Source organism: Python bivittatus, unplaced genomic scaffold (genome assembly GCF_059951505.1).
Source record: "Python bivittatus isolate LINGU-HERP-01145 unplaced genomic scaffold, Pbiv_v1 ctg000530_np1212, whole genome shotgun sequence".
NCBI lineage: Eukaryota > Metazoa > Chordata > Lepidosauria > Squamata > Pythonidae > Python > Python bivittatus.
Genome location: NW_028277085.1, coordinates 7,416,377 through 7,436,495, shown reverse-complemented (window position 1 = coordinate 7,436,495; position 20,119 = coordinate 7,416,377). Strand labels below are relative to the sequence as shown.

The 20,119-nt window shown below is 42.1% G+C and overlaps 1 protein-coding gene across 1 annotated transcript; it reads left to right on the top strand.

The window, feature by feature from the left end:
• Positions 1-294: 294 nt before the first annotated feature.
• Positions 295-12,871, top strand: CYP19A1 (cytochrome P450 family 19 subfamily A member 1). The gene is made up of 9 exons (XM_007422187.1): positions 295-442; positions 3,321-3,471; positions 4,994-5,148; positions 7,140-7,316; positions 7,716-7,830; positions 8,923-9,037; positions 9,409-9,571; positions 10,377-10,618; positions 12,617-12,871. The coding sequence occupies exons 1-9, from the start codon at positions 295-297 to the stop codon at positions 12,869-12,871; spliced, it is 1,521 nt and encodes a 506-aa protein (XP_007422249.1).
• Positions 12,872-20,119: the final 7,248 nt, after the last annotated feature.

The following is a 20,119-nucleotide window of genomic DNA, read 5'->3' as shown; positions in this document are numbered from 1 at the left end:
GCATAAAGTGTTGCAAGCAACCTGGGCTTCCACACCAAGGTCAGAAATGCTTTGTTTTGTAGGACAAGTGAATCTTCTCTACTCTTGTTTTGACGTTGCTTGTGTTGTCTAATCTGAAGCAATGCCCTTGTTATAAAACAAAGGGAACCGTGGAACAGGACTCATTAGGTAGCAGGATCAACAAAAGGGGAGCAAGACATCGGTTGAAGCTGACTGTAGAGTCTTTCAGCCTCTTCCATCCTTGGAAGTTCATTTACATTTCCATCCACAGCCGAACAGATTGATGTGGACAAAATGCTTCTGGAAACCCTGAATCCGATGCACTATAATATCACCAAAGTGGTATCTGAAAGCATTCCAGCAGTAGCCACCGTCCCACTCTTGCTCTTGATGGGATTCCTTTTCCTGATATGGACTTGTGAAGAAACATCTTCCATCCCAGGTAGGTTTTTCAAAAGACAAGGTATAGCCTGTCCCCAAGTTTCCCTTTTCAAAATGTGGGCTAAGTAAAAATGTTCCTGTTTAAGGAAGATTAAGAAATGGCAGGTGATGGGGCGACCCAGTTTTATTAGTTGACTTGTTTTATTAGTTTATTATTTACTTCAGTTTATGTGTCACCCCATTTCCAAAGACTTTGACTCATCATGTGAATCCATGAGGATTTGGTTTGTTCACTTTTGGCTTAGGCGGGTGTTGGAATGGAGTTCTCGTGTTTTATAAACCATGGTTTGTGTCACAGCATGTTCTGTGAACCCAGCCAATGCTACCATTTTTCAACAAACCAGGATCAAACCAATCACAGTTTTGTGTGAGTCATGAAGCCAATCTATAAGAAGGTATTTCTTCAATCCAGAAAGCTGTTGTGGCTTCTTTTATCAATTGTGGATCAAAATAATTTTGAATACCTATTTGAGGGGCTCAAAACATGTTACATTTTTTAAACATCTGCCTCTTCACATTGGCTGTATTCACATGGCAAGTTTAATCTGATCCTTTAAAGATCTGGACATTATATTGACAAAGCATTCTATGCTTGGTTAATGCTAACCTGTTTGTTATTGGAGACTTAACACGCTGTGCAGCTGTCATACGACAACATGCTATCAATTCCTGTACTCCCTTTGTGCGAGTAATATGCAATGTACTATGTTTTATGGATGTCTACTCAGGAGTAAATCCCACTGAATAAAATGGGGCTTGTTGGTGGGTAAGTGGGCCTCCTTATGCTGAATGTGTTCAGCTTTATATGGTGATGAATTCCCCCTGAATTCAGTTAAACTTATTTCTATACAGATATCAGTGCCTTTGTTCTAAAACATATTTATTTTGCACAAACACTGCTAGAACCATTGACTCATTGGTCATACTGAAACATGAAAGTAGCATCCAGAGCCACTGAGTGTCAGACAGTTCTGGCACAAAATGTTGGTTTTAGCACATCTGGTTAAATCAGATGTTCAAGCTGCACCCTAAAGGCTGTTTTTCTAGTTTGGGTTTGGTTCTTTTTTTTTTTTCCCGCCTGAATCATACATCTACTGCAGGAAGAACTTAACCCCAGCTAAGAAAGGAAGACATTTTTGCCAAGCCATATGGGACAATCACCAGCCCTGCTCTTTGAACAGTTTCGCCATCCCTGGGGAAACTGGTCAGGACAGAGGCTGGTGGAAAAAGACCTGAATTTCCAGATGACTTGCAGTAAAGCAGCTTTTTCAAACTCCCAATGACTGAATAATAATGAATACAGGAATGCTTTTCTCCTTACTACTAAATTAGACTGCAGAAGGATGTGGTGGGGCAGGAGAGGTGTGCAGATGGAGCTTGTAATAAGCTCCATGTCCAAATGTAGCTAAGAGGCTCTTTGCCCGCGATGCTATTTGAGTTCACCCATGATGCTACACTGAGCTAGTTTAGATATTTCGTGGTTCAGTGTATAAACCCAGTCATTGTCTTATTCATACTGCTGTGTGAATCAGGCTATCACATCATACTGCATTATGGTTTATTTGTTTGGGGATAGCACCTTGTGTGAACATAACAATGGTGCTCAGGATTTGGCCCAGTGTGAGAATACAGCCACTATGACTACCTTACTGAAGGTAAAGAGGGCCTCTCTGTAGCAAAAGAACCTATTTGGTTTTAGAAAGGGCTCTAGATTTTGTCCCCGTAGTGTGTAAACAGAGAGTTCTGTTTAGGTCAAAAGGAAACTACAAGTATTCTGTTGCAAAGGACACTGCAGGTTATGATCTCTCTGTTCTGCCTGTATGATTTCCAGAAGCATCTGGTAGCTGGCAGGAAGAGGAGACAGCTTGTTGAATTCAAACCACCAGATCATGACCTTGGAGCCGGTGGCATTCAGTCCAAGCTAAATCAGAATTAAGCTAGGCAGTTTTAAATAGCAGCAATACAAAGATGTCTTCAAATCAGACTTGATTGTGGGTGACAGCATGCCTTGACACAGCTTACCTGGCAATGCTATGGAAGTCGCTGCCATTGTCTTCTTCCAGGATGGGATTTTGACTTTCTAGCCTAGTCTACACTTCTGGAACTTCCTAGTGGTTTTCTGTCCAAGTGCTAGCCAGAGCCAACCTTACTTAGCTGCTGAAGTCACCAAACATTGACCAGGTGCTGCTGTTAAAGTGAGTTCCGTTGAGTTCATTGGGTTCATCTCAAGTCTGAGAATAAATTTTTCCAACAGGGTGACTGGCCACAGATTCTGTATATGCTAATATTTAGTTCACTGGCTTACATGGTATTAATGTCTGCTGTAGACAGGAATGGAGAACCTGGTCCTACCGAAGTTGCTGAACTGCAGCTCCCAGCATCTTTAACCATTGGTCAGCCTGGTGGAGACATCAGAAGCTGTCATTTAGCAATATTTGGAGATCACAGGTTCCCCACTCCTATCCCACATTTGTACTTCCAACTCAGCCATCTCTTAGGGCCATGTAAAGCTCTCCTTTATTGCCCTTAGACCACATTGTAAGCATTAATGTGGTTTGTTAGTTTGTGGCTTAGCATCTGGTATGACCTCATCCGTTCCAGTTAATAAACCATATTTTATGGTTTTTGTGGGAAACTGGCCAGGGCGGTTTATTCTGTAAGCCATGATGAAACACCCCATCTTTCAGCATGTTCAGTGAACACAGGGTATATTATTAAAATATTATATTTACTGCTGATAAAATCCTTAATTGACCCTTCCTTCCTTCCTTCCTTCCTTCCTTCCTTCCTTCCTTCCTTCCTTCCTTCCTTCCTTCCTTCCTTCCTTCCTTCCTTCCTTCCTTCCTTCTCCAACTGACCTTCCTCCTATTGCCTTTTAGGGCCCGGCTACTGTATGGGACTCGGCCCACTGATTTCTCACTGGAGGTTTCTCTGGATGGGAGTGGGCAGTGCCTGTAATTATTACAACAAGATGTATGGAGAGTTTATGAGAGTCTGGATCAATGGAGAAGAGACCCTCATTATTAGCAAGTAAATCTTTGTTCTCTGTGAATAAGGGGCCAAAGGGACAGCTGAGCAATAAAGCCCATGAGGTCTTTCTGCTTATGTTCTTCTCTTGCTCACTGGACTGAACTGACTATAGAATTAAATCTGCGCTGCTTTGAGAGAGGTCCTCTTTTAGAGGACAGCAGTCCTGGGTTTGAAAAGGATGGTCATCTCTTTTCCCTGTCCTCTTTTCCAAACTAAGTATATCTGGGGCTTCTTAACTGGGATTTATTTATTTTTTTAACACAAACTGGTGCTCTGCCACAGAGCAATAATCTTATCCCAACCCACTACCCCGAGTCGTTTTCCTCCCTGCCCTGAAAGTTCTCACTGGTTCGTTTGTGGGCTGTTCTACCTAGCCTAGTTCTAGTTTAGAGAGCAGTTCATCCCTTCATTTTTTCCCCCTGCAACTTGGCTGCTGTTTTTTTCCCTCTCTTTAAACGATTGAACAGACATTTTTAAGCTTCTATCGCCCTCTAAAGGGAATTCAGTTTCGTGGCTGTCGGCATCCATCCAAGCCCAGATGAGGAGAAGCCAATTTTCTAGCTCATCTGAGCGCAGCAAAATAGTCAGATATATTACCACTTTCATTACCTACTCTATCACCTACCCTTGGCAGACTGTAAAAATCCAGGCAAATAGGAGAAGGAAGCAAGTGGCAGCTATAGCCAAGAGGCCTTTGCAAAAATCCACCTCGTGGGCCAGGTGGACCCGTTCCTAGATTGGGAGGCACTGCTTTAGTCCTATCCTGGTTGGACTATTGTAATGTGCTGTACACGGGGTTGCCCTGGAAAAGCTGGTCCTGCTCTGGGTAGACTTTGGGTTGCGATTTGAGATGCTGGTTCTCAGGTCTAAAGTGTTACATGATATGGAGGCCAAGTCACTTGGAGGATCCCCTGCCTTCTCGCAAGGTCTGCCAGGGTGGGCATGCTCTGGGTACCCTCTGTAGAGGAATGTCACTTGGTGGGACCCAGGAGGTATGCCTTTTCCATGGTGGCACCTGCCCTATTGAACAAGATGAGATTCAGGCCCTGCTGGCCTTCTGGAAGACCTTGAAGATCTGACTTTTCCCCCAGAGACATTGGGCTGGGATATTGGTGTTCGATGTTATGCTACCAGAAAAATGTTAAGAGCACCCTGACTATTCTCATCTGGATTTAGAGGCCACCTAACTCTAAGTGACTCTGGGCAGCTTACCTCTTCAAAAATAGGAAACACTAAAATGAAATGAAATGCCTGGAGCAAACAATCCAATCCATTAAAACAATAAATAAATAAATAAATAAGAGGCTCCACAGCCATTGGGGACAGAGTTCTTGCAAGTTTGCACATTCTCTCGTACTACTTTAGTTGGTCATAAGTAAGGCATCAATTTAACCAAGTGCAAAATTTTGGATAATTTTTCCCCCTGAACCCATTCAGTTACATGTACGTGATTGACCTTGGGGATTGGAACCTGGGCAAACTGACAAGAGCTGTTGATGAAACATCTTTTTCTTCCACCTAGATCATCAAGCATGTTCCATGTCATGAAACATGGACACTACAGCTCTCGATTTGGCAGCAAACCTGGTTTAAAGTGCATTGGCATGCATGAAAATGGCATCATCTTTAATAATAATCCAGCTCTTTGGAAAGAAATCCGACCATTTTTCACGAAGGGTAAATATATTGAGTTTGGCCTTCCCACTGTGACTCTGCCTTTGTGTCTGTTTCTGAATTAAAGTATAGAAGGAGAAGGGGGGGGGAGAAATTATGGAGTTAGAGCAAACCAGGTGGATAGACTTTGTGGCATGACTAGTTTTACCATTAAGTAAAATGAGATAGCCAGCAAGTTAGCTGGACCATAGGGCAAAATCTAGGTTTTTGCAATCATGGAGGGAGAGCTGAGTAGCCAATTTAAGCACAACAGGTATTCAAGGCAACCATTCATGCAGGGGCTCACCAAGATTGACCTGATGAGTCATAATAGCTTTTCTTTCTTCTTCTAATTCAAGCAAAAATATATAATCAGAAGATCATTGGCTGGGCATGTTTGTAAGTAGAGATGCCTGTTTCATTATTTTTTATTTAAAACTCCATTGCATAACGATAGAATTTTATTATGGTTACAAATATTTCCTTTTTTCTAACCCAGGCAACAACATATTGTGGCCCATTGAGTATTTGTTTGATTAATCCCCATTAATTGCAGCAATTCTGTCTTTTCCCATGAATGGCCTTTCAATAGGAAGAGGAGAGAAAGAGAAGAAGTGGTAGTGAGAGATGGGAAAGTTATAACTGAAGGTTCTGAAGTTGAATTGCCCATCTCTGGAGCACAGCAGGTTAGGGTAGATGCTTTATATACTAGGACATACTGGCTGGGGAATTCTGGGAGCTGAAGTCCACACATCTTAAAATTTCTGGGGTTGACAAACACTGCCCTAGAGGAATTGAAACGAGAGGAATCAAACTCAACTAAAAAGAAGCATTGCTACTACTGGACTTAAAATCCATTAGTCAGTTTGTTTTGGGGTGAAATACAAAGTAGGAGTTTTCGAAGCCTTAATGACTTGGGTCCAAACCTCCTCCTTCTGCTTGATCTTCAGCACTCCTTAGTACTGTGGTGTCCTGGGTGCTCTCTGAGCTGGGTGCTCTCTGAGCACTTAATATATCTTAAGTAAACCAAAACATCTTAAACATCTTAAGTAAAACAAAAGATCCAGTAGCCCAAAAAGCAAAAACAGGAGCCATCTACAGCATACAGTATAAGGACTATAATAGCCAGCATGTAGAACAGACAGGGAGAAGACTAGCAGAGCTTATCCATGAACACCAATTAGCAGTCAGAAGACACAATGAAAACTCAGCCTCCTAGCCCAAGCTAAATTCAAAAACATTAGGGAATTCCTGGAAGCTTGGCATTCAGGCAAATGAGTCATAAATAGACACATAGAGATAAACCACATTTACACACTGTTCAAAAGAGACAATAAAAAAAAGCTAAGAAGGAAACAAAAAGACCAGAACACATCCTTTCAGCTAACACCCAGATAAGCAGGGATTGACACCAGACAAACAATCAAGCAGAGAACAATACCCAATCAAGGAACTACCAAGGAGAAAACCACACCCCCACCAACACTGGCAGGACAAGCTACTGCAGATAAACAGGGAGCAAACTCCACACCCACTAGCACTGATGATGTTAGCTAGTCAGGTAATGAAATGTCTGCAAGCCAACAACCAAGCTCAGAGAGCACCAAGAACTCCACAGTTCAGCCCTGAGCTACAGAGACTCACTTTGCAGTGAGCTCCTTACTGTGGTTAGAGAAAAAGAGTATATTTGATAATTTTCAATAAAGTTCTAAAAAAGCATTTCTGTGGCCTGATTTTTCATAGAAGATAATGCTGGAGGCAACCATTAAGGCCTTCAAGTCTAGAATTAATTAAAGCATCTCCAGCAGATGCTCGTTCCGCCTCTGTTGGTCTTTGGCTTCACCTTCAGAAGACTAATATTCTAACTAGGAACTATTTCAGTTTTGATGGGTTTTAGGGCTATGATTATTTTAGTTGTTTTTAAGTTTGCAATTATTTGTTATTTTGACATTTATTCCTGTAAATTGCCTAGATAGGTGAGGGAGAACCATAATAGGATATTTGTAAAATTTCAGCCCTTTCTGGACCGGGTCTTGTGAGGATGATAGCCATCTGTGTGGAATCAACAATTGAACACCTAGACCAATTGGAGAAAGTGATCACTGAGTTTGGACATGTCAACACCCTGAATCTTATGAGGTGCATCATGCTTGACACTTCAAACAAGCTTTTTCTTGGCATTCCTCTTGATGGTAATATATATAACTACTCTATTCTCACAGAGTTCTTGGTCTTCTGAAATGAACATGGATGCATCTTCAGTCAAAACTGCAGAAATCAAAAGCATCAGAAGATTAGGGTTAGATTAGAGCATGCTTAATCAGGATACAATAGTGACTGCTTGACTGGATGATTGTTGCTCCTGAGATAGCTTCTGATCTCCAAGAGATTTTTCTGGTGTTAAGTCCCTTTGTAAACCCTGGAAATTAAGGCCAGGATTGGCAACAACAGTGTCATGATGGGGGAAAAAAAGTACAGTCCAGGACATATCAAGGATCTTGACTTGGCCATTACAGCCCATGACATTACTGTTCCTTTTCAAACTTGGATTTATAACCTGAACTCAGACTATCCTGTTCTTGTAATTTCAGAAAATGCCATTGTGCTTAAAATCCAAAACTATTTTGATGCTTGGCAAGCGCTTCTCCTGAAACCTGACATTTTCTTTAAGATCTCTTGGTTCTACAAGAAGTATGAGAAGTCTGCGTAAGTAGCATTTATAGGTTTGTGGATCATGCTATCTGAGAGATAGATCTTCCTCAGCACGGCAACAGAAAAGGAGAAAAGGAAGACTCTGCTCGTACTGATTTCATTCCGTTTCTTATATTCACAACTGTATTTTCATTCTGGCCTGTTTCCACATTAATGTGTGAATTCAGGAGGGAAAAAAGTATGCATAAAATATACATTTCCATGCATATTTCTCCAAGTCCATGAATTTCTGTAAATACTTTTCCAAAGTTGCACACATACCATGGGGATCCTTAAGGGTAAGTGACAAAATGGGCATTATGAAGTTGTGATACAAATGTTGTCCCTTTCATTCTTGCATCACAATGCCCATTTCATCTTTTGGACAAAGTCTCAGTTTACTGCAGACACCCATGTCATGTCCGACAAGCCATCTTTTCATTATATAATGCATTTTGCTGACATTGTTTTTTTCAGATACCCAGCTATTATATACTCCATAGTTCATTGGTTAGTATAATTGTGACCTCTCTTAATTGGTTAATGTGGTTTATTTAATAAATCACTTGGAGCCAAATGTTGGTGTTGGGAATCAATGAACTCAGTCTTAATCTGACAATGACGAACTCTTTGGGGTATGTTTAAGCTTCTTGACTATCAAAAGTCAAGAAGCTTAAACTTGACCCTTGCTAATTTGGATAATCTTGAAAAAGCTATGCAGACTCAGGCCTGATTAGTATTGGAATGGAAGGCCACCAGAAAATTCCAGAACTATGGACTACATTGCAACATAAAGAAAAATCCTGGAAGAAGCCAATGAAAAACATTTCCATATTATAGCTCATTACATAGATATATCCATGAAGTCCTCAGGAGTTAAACTCTATTCAAAGATTTGTCCTCTTGAATTTACTTACCATTAAAAGTCTGAGGGTTTACCATGGGGTTAATCTGTGAAGGGCCGGAACGTGTGCTGTCTAATTCCTACCCACTGATCTTGCAATTGCTCTATTCGAAGAGTCACCTAGGTCTCTTCCAGTGGTACTTACACAAAGGCATAGAACATTTGCAGACATTTAGTGATGAACTGAATTTCTCCTCCTTCAGGAAGGATTTGAAAGAAACCATTGAAATCTTAATTGAGCAAAAGCGACAGAAGCTCTCCACCATTGATAAGCTGGAGGAACATATGGATTTCTCTTCACAGCTGATTTTTGCCCAGGTAATCTTGATGGAGATATCATTTGTATCTTCTTGCTCTACAGCAATGGGGAACAATAACAGAAATCGGCGGGGGGGGGGGGGGGTCCCATCGGACATAGCTCTTTTATATTAGGAAAGACTCTTCATCTATTCAGTACTGCCTGCACAGTTTCAGTGGAGGTATTTCATGGGATCTGCTACCTGATTCTTTTAACTGGAGATACCCACAGTGGCATCTGAGACTGCCTCTTGTTTCCACTGCAAGGCAAGTGTAAATGACTATACTGGGTTCAGCTTTCCTGTGGTGTGAAGCCACATTGCGCTAATTGGAGTCCAGCGTCCCAATAACTTGAGACTGACAGACATGACCCGCCTGCTTCAAATTTGCAGAGCCGCGGTGAGCTAACTGGCGAGAATGTGAATCAGTGTGTTTTGGAGATGCTAATTGCTGCCCCTGATACACTGTCGGTGACCCTGTTCTTCATGCTGGTGCTGATTGCAGAACATCCTCAAGTGGAGGAGGCAATGATGAAGGAAATTCAGACTGTGATGGGCAAGTATCTAGAGACACTGGTGGCGAATGGTGGTTTTTCTAATAATCTAGTGTTTGTTTTCAGTTGAAAAGAGCCCAAACAATGAATGATCCTTTTTATACTGGGATTGCCAGTTGATTAATAGTGTGGGGGGGGATGAAAAAGGCCTGCCCGCCTCTTATAATTTTGGAAAGGGCGTGATGTGCAGACATCAGATTGGGCTACTGCTTTGTTCTCTCTTCCGAGCTGCTTTTGCCAACAGTCTGAAAACTGCATTGTTCCCTGAACATTTTATGGTTAGAATATATCACTGATTGGATTTCAGCTGCAGTTACCAGTGTCCCACGACCGGCACCACTCCCCTGGATTAAATTTTGTAGTGTGAAGCCAAAATCTGTCCTCCAGCTTTTAGGGAAAAAAAGGTCTACTACAAGTAGATTTCATTTTTCTGCCTCATTCTGAGACTCTTTAGAATTCTGGCTAATTTCTTTGGGTGATCTCTGGAAAATTCTTTGTTCTGAAATCATCAGGAATGACGCAAAGATTTACAATGTTATTGCACCTTTTCCTATTCGCCTGCTTATATTTCCTCAACTGAAAAAAATGTCATGGGAGGAATCACAGTGGGAAGAAACATCTTCTTAATGGCTTTACACCAGCAGTAGAAGGAAGGATGTTTTTATAATAAACCACCATTGTTAACATGTTGAAAAATGAATTCTGAAACATTGCCTACATTGCAAACCATGCAGACATGTTCTAGTCATTCCTTAAAAAAGATAAGCAAACACATTTCACCTGTTTTGTCCTGCTTGCTTCTCAAAGGTGACAGGGAGATTCAAACTGATGACATGCCAAAGCTAAAAGTAGTTGAGAACTTCATCTTGGAGAGCATGAGATACCAACCAGTTGTGGACTTGGTCATGCGCAAAGCCTTGCAGGATGATGTGATTGATGGCTATCCTGTGAAGAAAGGAACAAACATTATTCTGAACATCGGGCGTATGCATAAGCTTGAGTTCTTCCCAAAGCCGAATGAATTCTCACTTGACAATTTTGAAAAGAGTGTAGGTATTTTGTTTTGTTCTAAATATTGCTTCATGTTTTGTTTAAGAAACAAGATTTTGTGGGTCAGGTTGAACACCCAGTATCTCCAAGTACCTGCCTACACTCCAAGGCTCCTGCTTACACTCCAACGTTCACTCCATGAACCCCTAACTTATCATACCCTCCTCAGTTTCTGGTTCTCTAAGAAGGACAAGAGCTGCCCTTTAAATGAGAAGCAGTTTCTAAATTTTTCATGACATTTGCAGAGATTTTATGGTTAATATTTCCAAATTTCTTTTGACAAGTTCAATTAAAACTTTACTCTTTGTGGATAGGGTCTGGAGTGGTAATGGGAGATCTTATATTATTATATGGGAGTATATATACTATTATTCTAGCTTGTGGAGTCTGGATGGAGAGGATGTTCTCCAGCATGAGTTCTACCACCTGTGGTCTTGATCCACACCCTCCCTGACTCCTTTGGGCAGCTAATGTGTGAGTTAATGAGTGAGTGAAGAGCTGGGTCCAGAAAGCTAGCAATACTTCTTGGGGGAGGAGATTGTTCTGGCTGCCTTTAAATAGGTGCTGAATAGTTTTCCTGGATCTGGCTGTATTGGATTATTATCATCTTGCTTCCAATCTGCTTGTTTTAGGAAAAGTTAAGAAGGTGCATAGCTCCAGCTCTAGAGTGCCCTCTAGAAAGTGGATTATCTGGACCTTATTGGTCAGGGTTCATGCCTTGGGACAGAAATGGTATTGGTCTCTCTGGTGGACAAGCTGTGTCAGGACTGGATGGCGGGAATGCCCCTCCTAGTCCTGCTTGACCTTTTGATGGCATTTCATATCATCAACCAGGATATCCTCCCGCTTCATCTGTGACAGCTTGGGATTGGAGTCATGGTTTTACAGTGGTTCTTCCTCAGCAGCAATTCCAGTCAGTGGTAGTAGGAGAAGAGATGTTGGATCCTTGTGTATTCCCTTGCAGGATCCCACAGGGACTGGCCTTCTCACCTCTTGTTTAATCTCTACATGAGGCTATTGGGAGAATTCATCCTTCTCTTTCGGTTGAGATACCACAAGTGTGTGATGATATCCAGCTTTACATCATCACCCCAAGCCAAGCAGAGAAGCTATGGAAGTCTTGACCCAGAGCTCAGAGGGTCTGCATAAGCTGAAGATGAATCTAACAAGATAGAGAGCTATTTGTCCAGAGACTATCTGGTTCTCTGCCTGCTCCACTGGACCCTCCACTGGACTCCACTCTAGATGTGGTGGCACTCCCTCTGAAAAAACAGCTTGGGTATCTTCCTGAACCCACAGCTACTGCTGGAAGGGCAGATGGAAACTGTAGTTACCATTTACAGCCTGGAGTGGAAAGACCTGATGATGATTCATGTCCTTCTCACCATCGGGGAGGACTACTGCAATCCACTCTACATGGGGCTACCTTTGAAGACTACTCAGAAACTGGAATTGATGCAAAATGCAGCTGCCCGCAGGCTGGTGGGTGAGAACCATCCCAGCCATATGAGAACTATAATGTGGATGCTGTGTTAGTTTCCACTAGGTTTTTAGGCAGAATTTAAAGTGTTGGTGTAACCTTTCCAGCCATAACATTCAAGCCAAACAACTTGGCTTCCAGGTACTTGCAGGACTCCCCCTGGTAGAATCAACTCATCCAGTTCACTCATTTTGAGTTGAAAGTTCCTAGCCTATGACAGGTGAGATCTGGGGGGGGGGCATAGAAGGAGTGCTTTTCTGTGCTGGCCCCCACTTTATGGAGTAGGCTGACACCAACTCTGGTGACCTTTCAAAAAGCAGACTTACCAAGACAGAATGATTTATTATTGTTTATTTTAATTTTTTAAGCTGAGTTTGTATTGTGGCTTTCAGACTTTGTTCTTATTACATTTTGATGACTTAAACTGCCCAGCTAGTCCTGCAAACTGGGTGGTACATAAATGAAATAAATAAATTGATAATAAGACAAAATATTATCAAAATATTGTTTTATGCAGGTCCCCCATCGTTACTTTCAGCCCTTTGGATTTGGACCCCGTGGCTGCGTTGGGAAGTTTATTGCCATGGTCATGATGAAAGCCATTCTGGTGACCCTTTTGAGAAGGTGCAGCATCCGTACTCTAAAAGGAAAAGGTCTTAGCAACATTCAGAAAAACAATGACTTGTCTTTGCATCCGAACGAAAGACAGCCGTTGTTGGAGATGATTTTCACACCAAGAGATAACATGGGCAAGAATGATCAGGATAAGTAAAACATGATCAGAACCCTGATTGCTAAGACGATCCTAGTCAAAATGATTGGTTGGACGAATCAAATTCAAAACCCTCATCCATCCCAAGTTCATCTCTCCACTCACTTGATGAAACCTTTTGTGGTCTCAAAGATTGCTAATTCAAGCGGCCAATTGGTAGAACTCAGGTTCAAGACAGAGGATAAGATTTGTACTAATACAAAAAAACCCATTGTTATGCTCATGAGGAACCATAAACACCTTTAGAAATCATTCTGTACATATGGAATTGTGTGACAGGTATTTTATTCTGGAAGAAGCCATGAAGAACCCTACATTTCTGCATATCTACAGAGATGAATTGGGCCATGGAGCAGCAGGAGCTGATTGCTACTGTTGCTATTCTTTCGTGCTGGTGTCCATTAGGAAGTAGAAATGAAGTTTCTGAAGTGGAATGATACTAGTTATTCAGAGCAATGGAACCATATAACTTTACCGCAGTATCTATCAAGAAGATGCAGTAAGTGTCTTTGGTCTCTGCCAAGTCCTCCTGAGTCAATGTATGGTACAGCAAAACAGAAAAAGCAAAACTGGTTGTCTTTGTGTCTTCTGATCATAAATGGAGCATATGTAGGTTTCCTGATTTCAAAAATAAATTCCCTCCTTTTCACTTTTTAAGCTCATTCACACCACCATTTTACAAAGGTGGGAACTTGAACCAGGTGAATAAGAACTGGTGTCTCCTGGTAGCCAGTAGCTAGTTTTTTCCAACCTTCAGACTCTCTCTCTCTCTCATTTTTAGCAGCTGTCCAGCCTCCATCCTACTGCCCAACACAAAAATGGAGCAGCTTATGGGTGCGCACTGAAACAAAAGCTCGGGATATCCTCTGTTGTCGTTAGTTGCAGAACTGCTGATTTGCATCACCACATCTGAGCTGAGCATGTTGTGTGAACACAGGTCATTGCACCAGATGAACCCAGAGACAATAATTGACCAAACCTTGAGGAAGCATCAAATGCAAACATAGGAAATGAGTTATCCGTATCAGCTGCCCTTGATCTAGAAAGCTTATAAAATTGCATTACACAAATGCATTAAGCATTTGTGTACAAGTTGCATTCAGCAATGGTTCATCTTAATCATCTTGTTGAAAAAAATAGTCATATCGTTCACACATAATGCTAAGCCATAGATCATGATCTGGAAACCACAATGGTTGGGTTCACATATCATGCTGAACCAAAACTAACCCAAACTTGTCATAGCTTAGCACAATGTGAGAACCTGTTCTGACTTTTGACCCTTAGGTCCCCATGATGCCCCAGTTGTTTGTGGCTGAACTCTGACATATTTCTGAAATATTCAACCCTACTGAATTTTGGCTACTGTTCTGTCAAAACTGTGAGAACCTTGAGTTCACCACTGATTATAAAGAAACTTATAATAAATACCTCATCACTGATCAGAGCTAGATTTACACTGGCTCAGTCCCATTTCTTGCCATTTTGGAATGTTTACATGAACTAGTAGTGTGTCTTAAGTTGGTTGGATCCACGTATCATGCTAAGCACTAAGGTGGTTCTTCTGGTCATTGCTATGAGTGAGTCTACTGTGATTGTAAACCTTGATATATGGTCTAGTGATGTGATGGAATAGTATGGCGAAGGCCGCGCTCGGGGAGATAAGCATTTCCTTAGCCCCCAGAATGAGCGTGGGAAGTTGAAGAGGATGAGGCTGGCACCACCCTAAGGAATTCGCAGTGTTTGCTTGCTGGCTTGGGAAGTTTAGATTCAGTCTGGTGAGATTGATGTCAGGTTCAGCCCAAAGAACTCCACGAGACAGTACAGTTACAGTTCTATTACATTTATTAGCTTCTACCTACAAGACAGAATTTCACCAGACTGAATCTAAACTTCCCAAGCCAGCAAGCAAACACTGCGAATTCCTTAGGGTGGTGCCAGCCTCATCCTCTTCTCCTTCCCACGCTCATTCTGGGGGCTAAGGAAATGCTTATCTCCCTGAGCGCGGCCTTCGCCATACCATTCCATCACAAGTGATGAACCATACATTATAGTTGAAAATGGCCACTGAGGGATGACTTACTGTCTCCTTTTTGAATTTTGGCTTTGGGTTTAAACTATGTAGCAATGACTGGAGATCTTGATAGAGTGACACAATGAGTAAAGATCTTGAGCGCTGGAAAAACAATAGGATTTTGGAACATATTGGACTCTTCAAATATCTGACTAGGTGCTATGGATGTTTTAAGAAGAATTTAAGCAATACTCTTCATTGAGCAGGGAATTAGCTGTTATCAGCTTGGAGCCCTTGGGTATAGACTTCCATTCCCCAAATTCCCCAGGCACTATGGCCACATCTGTGAATTCTGGGAAGTTGGTTTACACATCTGGAAAGAACCCAGGCAGGGAAGGTTGTATTAGATTATCTCCATGATTTCTTCCAGCTAATATGATTTGAGGAATCCTTGAAAGCCACACAACTAATTAACAGCACTATCACCAGGCATAAGTGGTCATAATGAATATAAAAAATGATGTGCCTGTATTAGATCAAGTTCTCTCTAGTCAAGCACTCTCATCCATGCTGTTTGACTCCAGCATCTGATACTCAAAATCTGGGGTCCCAAACTCAATGTCCTCCAATTGTTGAAGCAACAATTCTCAGAATGTCCATCTCAGGACAGTCAGTGGTTCTTTGCACTATTATGCTACAGCAAGGGTGAGGGAGTTGTAGGTCCCCAGGTGCTCCTCAACCACTTGTTCTAGCAACTCTGGCCTGCATGACGGTTGGTGAGGAACTACAAAGCTGAGCTACAGTCCAGCAAAATCTAGCAGGCTGCAGGTCCCCTTCTACAACCTATAGCCAATTAGGGAGCCTAAAAGTTTTTTAAAAGTTGAGGAAGGCAGGGAAGATTAATATTAGCTTGAACTCCAAAGGGGGTCTCAAGTCTACTGAAAAGAAGCAATATATGAATGTTATTGTAGAAAGAATCACAAGCTCATCATTCAGGACTTGGGCTCTTTACTTCCAACTTGAACTTTGCTTTCTCTCTGACTCCTCTCTCCCCTCTCTTCTTTTTCTCTGACTACATATTGGCACTCAGTTTGCTTCTTCCTCCACTGAAAAGCTCTGTCATCAAAGTGCACCAATCAGGAACGGGTACTGTAGGTGGTGAATCATGGACTGACTCTTTCCCCAGCGGGGCAATTCAATCAGGAGTTCCTATTTCCTTTAGTATCACTTCTCTCTTCCTTGCAGCCATTGCATACTCCATTTGGACATGAACAGGAAACATTCCGTCTGAAATGAAAACATGGGTCTGTCAGCCTGTATATTTATTTCAAACAACTGCTGCTACGGTCATCTGGGATTCAGTCTGATGCGTTATTTCTGATGCTCGTCAATATCCTCCAACTCTCCAGGCACCGATATCTGTCTAAACCTTTTCTCCGTTATTTTTTTGCATGGCTGCTTGGGTATGATCAATTCATGTGAATAGCTTACTAACCTTCTGAATGACCAACCTTGTGCAGAAACCACATCCTGCAGATAAAACGCCAATAGATGGCATCTGATGAAGTTATTTTTAAAATGTACTAAAAGGACTGATCTCCATCTCTTGCAACTGACTTCTATTCTAAGATGAACTGTCTCCAGCTCAAGTGAGCATGTGCTTCCTTGACAATTGGTCCATTTCTGGACACAACTGGAAGGCCTTATCTGGCTCAGGACTAGGTTATCCAGAATGCTGTATTGTCCCAAATGAGCATGATGAATTTAAGACCTTCAGAAGAAGCCCTTCTTTCTTCCTTTCCAGCATCTGAACTTCAAACAACTTGAGACAGGGCCTCTCAGTTTTTTGGAACTCCTTGTTAATTAAGCTTCTTCTTTGATGACCCAGATCTGAAGCTTTCGTCCAGACGTTTGGCCACATGAAATGACTGATTAAGGCTACTGTAAATACACTGCCGTATGTTTGATTGGTGGGTTGTTTTTAACTGTCCTATCAAGTTAACTAACTCTGGATGCTTTTGGCTGTGTTTTTGTACTTTGCTTTGTATTTTACTGCTGTCAGCCTCCTAGGGCACTGCTTGGTGGGAACCCGGGGCGCACATTTATATTTGAAAAAGCAAAGTGGATGGATGGATAAATAAATAAATAAATAAATAGGTCACGGGAAACACACTTGTTTCTATAGCTTTATAAATACTGCAAACAAGCAAAACCAAGATGTTTGGGTTACTCAGCGGTCGCTCAATGGCACGGAGGAAACATTTGCTGAAAAAGGATGCTGAATATCTACCAGCAGAGGGCACTCATGGCCTCCATTTGGGAGAGTGTCTAGGGCTGAGAAGCAACACCAGAACTAAATGTTAGGATAGCATAAGAGGGCATACAGAAGAGAATTCCTGGTACACAGAAGACAATAACAATTTGACCATCATGAGGCTGGAGACCACTGTCTCCAGGCACAGAAGGTCTGGTGAACACAGTCTGACCACCAAAGAAGACCACATCCCATATGCCACTAGAAGGCAGGTACCACATGATGGACCATTGCACTGTTTGTGGCCTACTATCAGCATATCTCCCCCCGCCCCCCCCCAAAATACAAGGCTCCTGTAGGCATAAATGCGCCTCAGCAGAAGACCACAAGCTGGCTGCACACAAATCTCCCTAAGGCAGTGTTGTCCAAACTTGGCCACTTTAAGATGAGTGGACTTCAACTCCCAGAATGGCTGGGGAATTCTGGGAGTTGAAGTCCACTCATCTTAAAGTGGCCAAGTTTGGACAACACTGCCCTAAGGTCATGCAGGTCTCTGCTCTCCATTCCAACTGCTCAACTAACAAGTATTATCATAGGCACCTACTAGTGGTAAGCATGGCCCAGGGCACCACACAACTTGCATCAGATGTCACTGTGACACGCATCTACACACAGGCATGGCCAACAACCCAGAGCCCCGAACCTGGGGAACCCCATACCCCAAAGAGCTTGGCTTGCAGCAATACTACTTTCTTCGTATTTGACCACACCACCATCTAGGAACGTTTTAATCCTGGTTAAGATGTTTGTACTGTATTCCATTTCTCACATGTCTAAATCCAATGCTTCTAGGTGAAGAACGTCTAAGTGTTACCCCTCTCTTCATTTTTCTTCCTTACGAAGTTTGACAAGGATTATAAGAGGTTCTGGATCTCTTGTGAAATGTGCCAAAGGGTGGGGCTGGCAGAAAAGGTCTTACTTGGAAATACCTACCACCAAATTTGGAAAGGCACAGGGTTCATCCACACCACACAAAGCAAGATCACGGGCTATTTCTGTTTTTCCTGTTTCAACCAAAAATGCAAGAAGATTTTAACATAACCAGCACATGGAAGCTGTTTTGCAACCTAACACAGCGGACCAGAAGTTTCAAAGAACACATAGAAAACATAACCCTTGGAAAGGTTAGGCACCGCCCTTGGAGTTGCCAATAGCAACCCTCATTTAATTTTTACACATATACACAATAATGCAATTTGCATTGTGCGCCAGGTGGCTGATGCCAAGCACCACAGTGTGTTGTTGTGATGAGTTAATTATATTACAGAATAACATTTTTGTCAGCCTAAACTTTCTCGTTGATACTCTATAATCTGAAGCTCGAACAATGTATAGCATGAAATGGGATATACTGTTAGGTAGGTAAATCATGGGTTATTTGCCATGACACTGAGTGGAACAGCCATAAATAAGCAGGAGTTACCAGCAGGGTTCAACAAAGTGTATTCACATGTTGCACTGGACCCTGATTTGTTCCAACCATGGTTTACTGAACAAGCCATAGCAGTCTGGGTTATACCTAATGTTGAGCCACAAACCACAGTAGCTGAATTCTCCCCCTGTGCTAAGGTATTATGAGGTTGGTTGGGTTTCTCCTTGGACATTGATCCAACTCAGCCATTGGAAAAGCTACTTGTTTTAGCCTTTGTGCAATGAGGGGCATAGTTTGCCAGACATCTCTACATGGATGCCTCAATGAGCCACCATGAGCTGTCTAGGCGCAGTCAACTGTGAAGTGGAATAATTCATTTTTCAAATAAAGTTTGCATGATCAGGATCTCAACAGGCTCCCTGAAGTCTCTTCTTCCCTTTCCTCAATGCTTATTTTTTGCTTGATTCAATCACTCTTGCTCATCCTAAGAATCTTATTATGACTGGTTATCAATACGGTAAAAGCACAGTATTTCCTCTTCATTGCCAGTCAGGTGTCTGGATTAAACCTTGGCCACAATCTAGATGCTAGACCAAGGCAGGAGAGCTTTGAATGGCAATGAATTCTGGATTCTACCTTTAAACTAAAGATGGAGAATCATGCTTCTTGAAAAAAAAAAAGATGGAGTTGTTGTTTTGTAGGCTTTCTAACCACTATTGGAGACTTCCATGTGAAGGTTTGGGTGCTGCCATTCCTTATTTCTCCAGAATCACCTAATAAATTGCATCTCCAAGGCATCATGGGACATTTAGATTCTCAGGGTCTTTCTGGCAGTGCCCAAGTATCAACAGTGGCCTCTCGTGGCCCTTGAAGCCACCCACTGTTGCCACAAGCTAGTGCAAGATCTGCCCAACCTTACCCTTATCTAAGAGTTTAGGAGGAGGACAAGTTGGGTCTCCCTTCTGGCTGTTCCTCACTCTCTTTTTACACAGTGCAGAATCAGGATTCCAGTCAATATCTCTTTCTTGTTATCCCAAATTATCATCACATGGAAAGCTGTGGGTTTCTACAACAGGGATACAATGGAACATCTTGGCTAACTCCCATCTCAGACAGCTGGCAACCGTCATTAATCCATGCTCCAATGTTTTGGAAATTCAGTGCTCTGCTTTTTTCTCTTTTGCTGTTATGATAAGCCATGTTCTTCCTAGAAATGTCTCCCAAGCATGGGTCTATATATCTCTGGGAGGGCCTGAAATGATTTGTGGCATGTCCATTCTCTTTCCCCTCCCTACCTCCGCCCATTTCCCCCCCCAAACTCAAGTTGCATTCAGTGCTCCTCAGCCTTCAACAAGCAAACTAGATGTGATTCTCAAGAGGATTCCAAGAATGCTGTACTTATATTCATGTTTATGTCTAGACCAGTATTTCTCAACCTTGGCAACTTTAAGATACATGGACTTGAACTCCCAGAATTACCCAGCCAGCCGTGCTGCCTGGGGAATTCTGGGAGTTGAAGTCCATGTATCTTAAAGTTGCCAAGGTTGA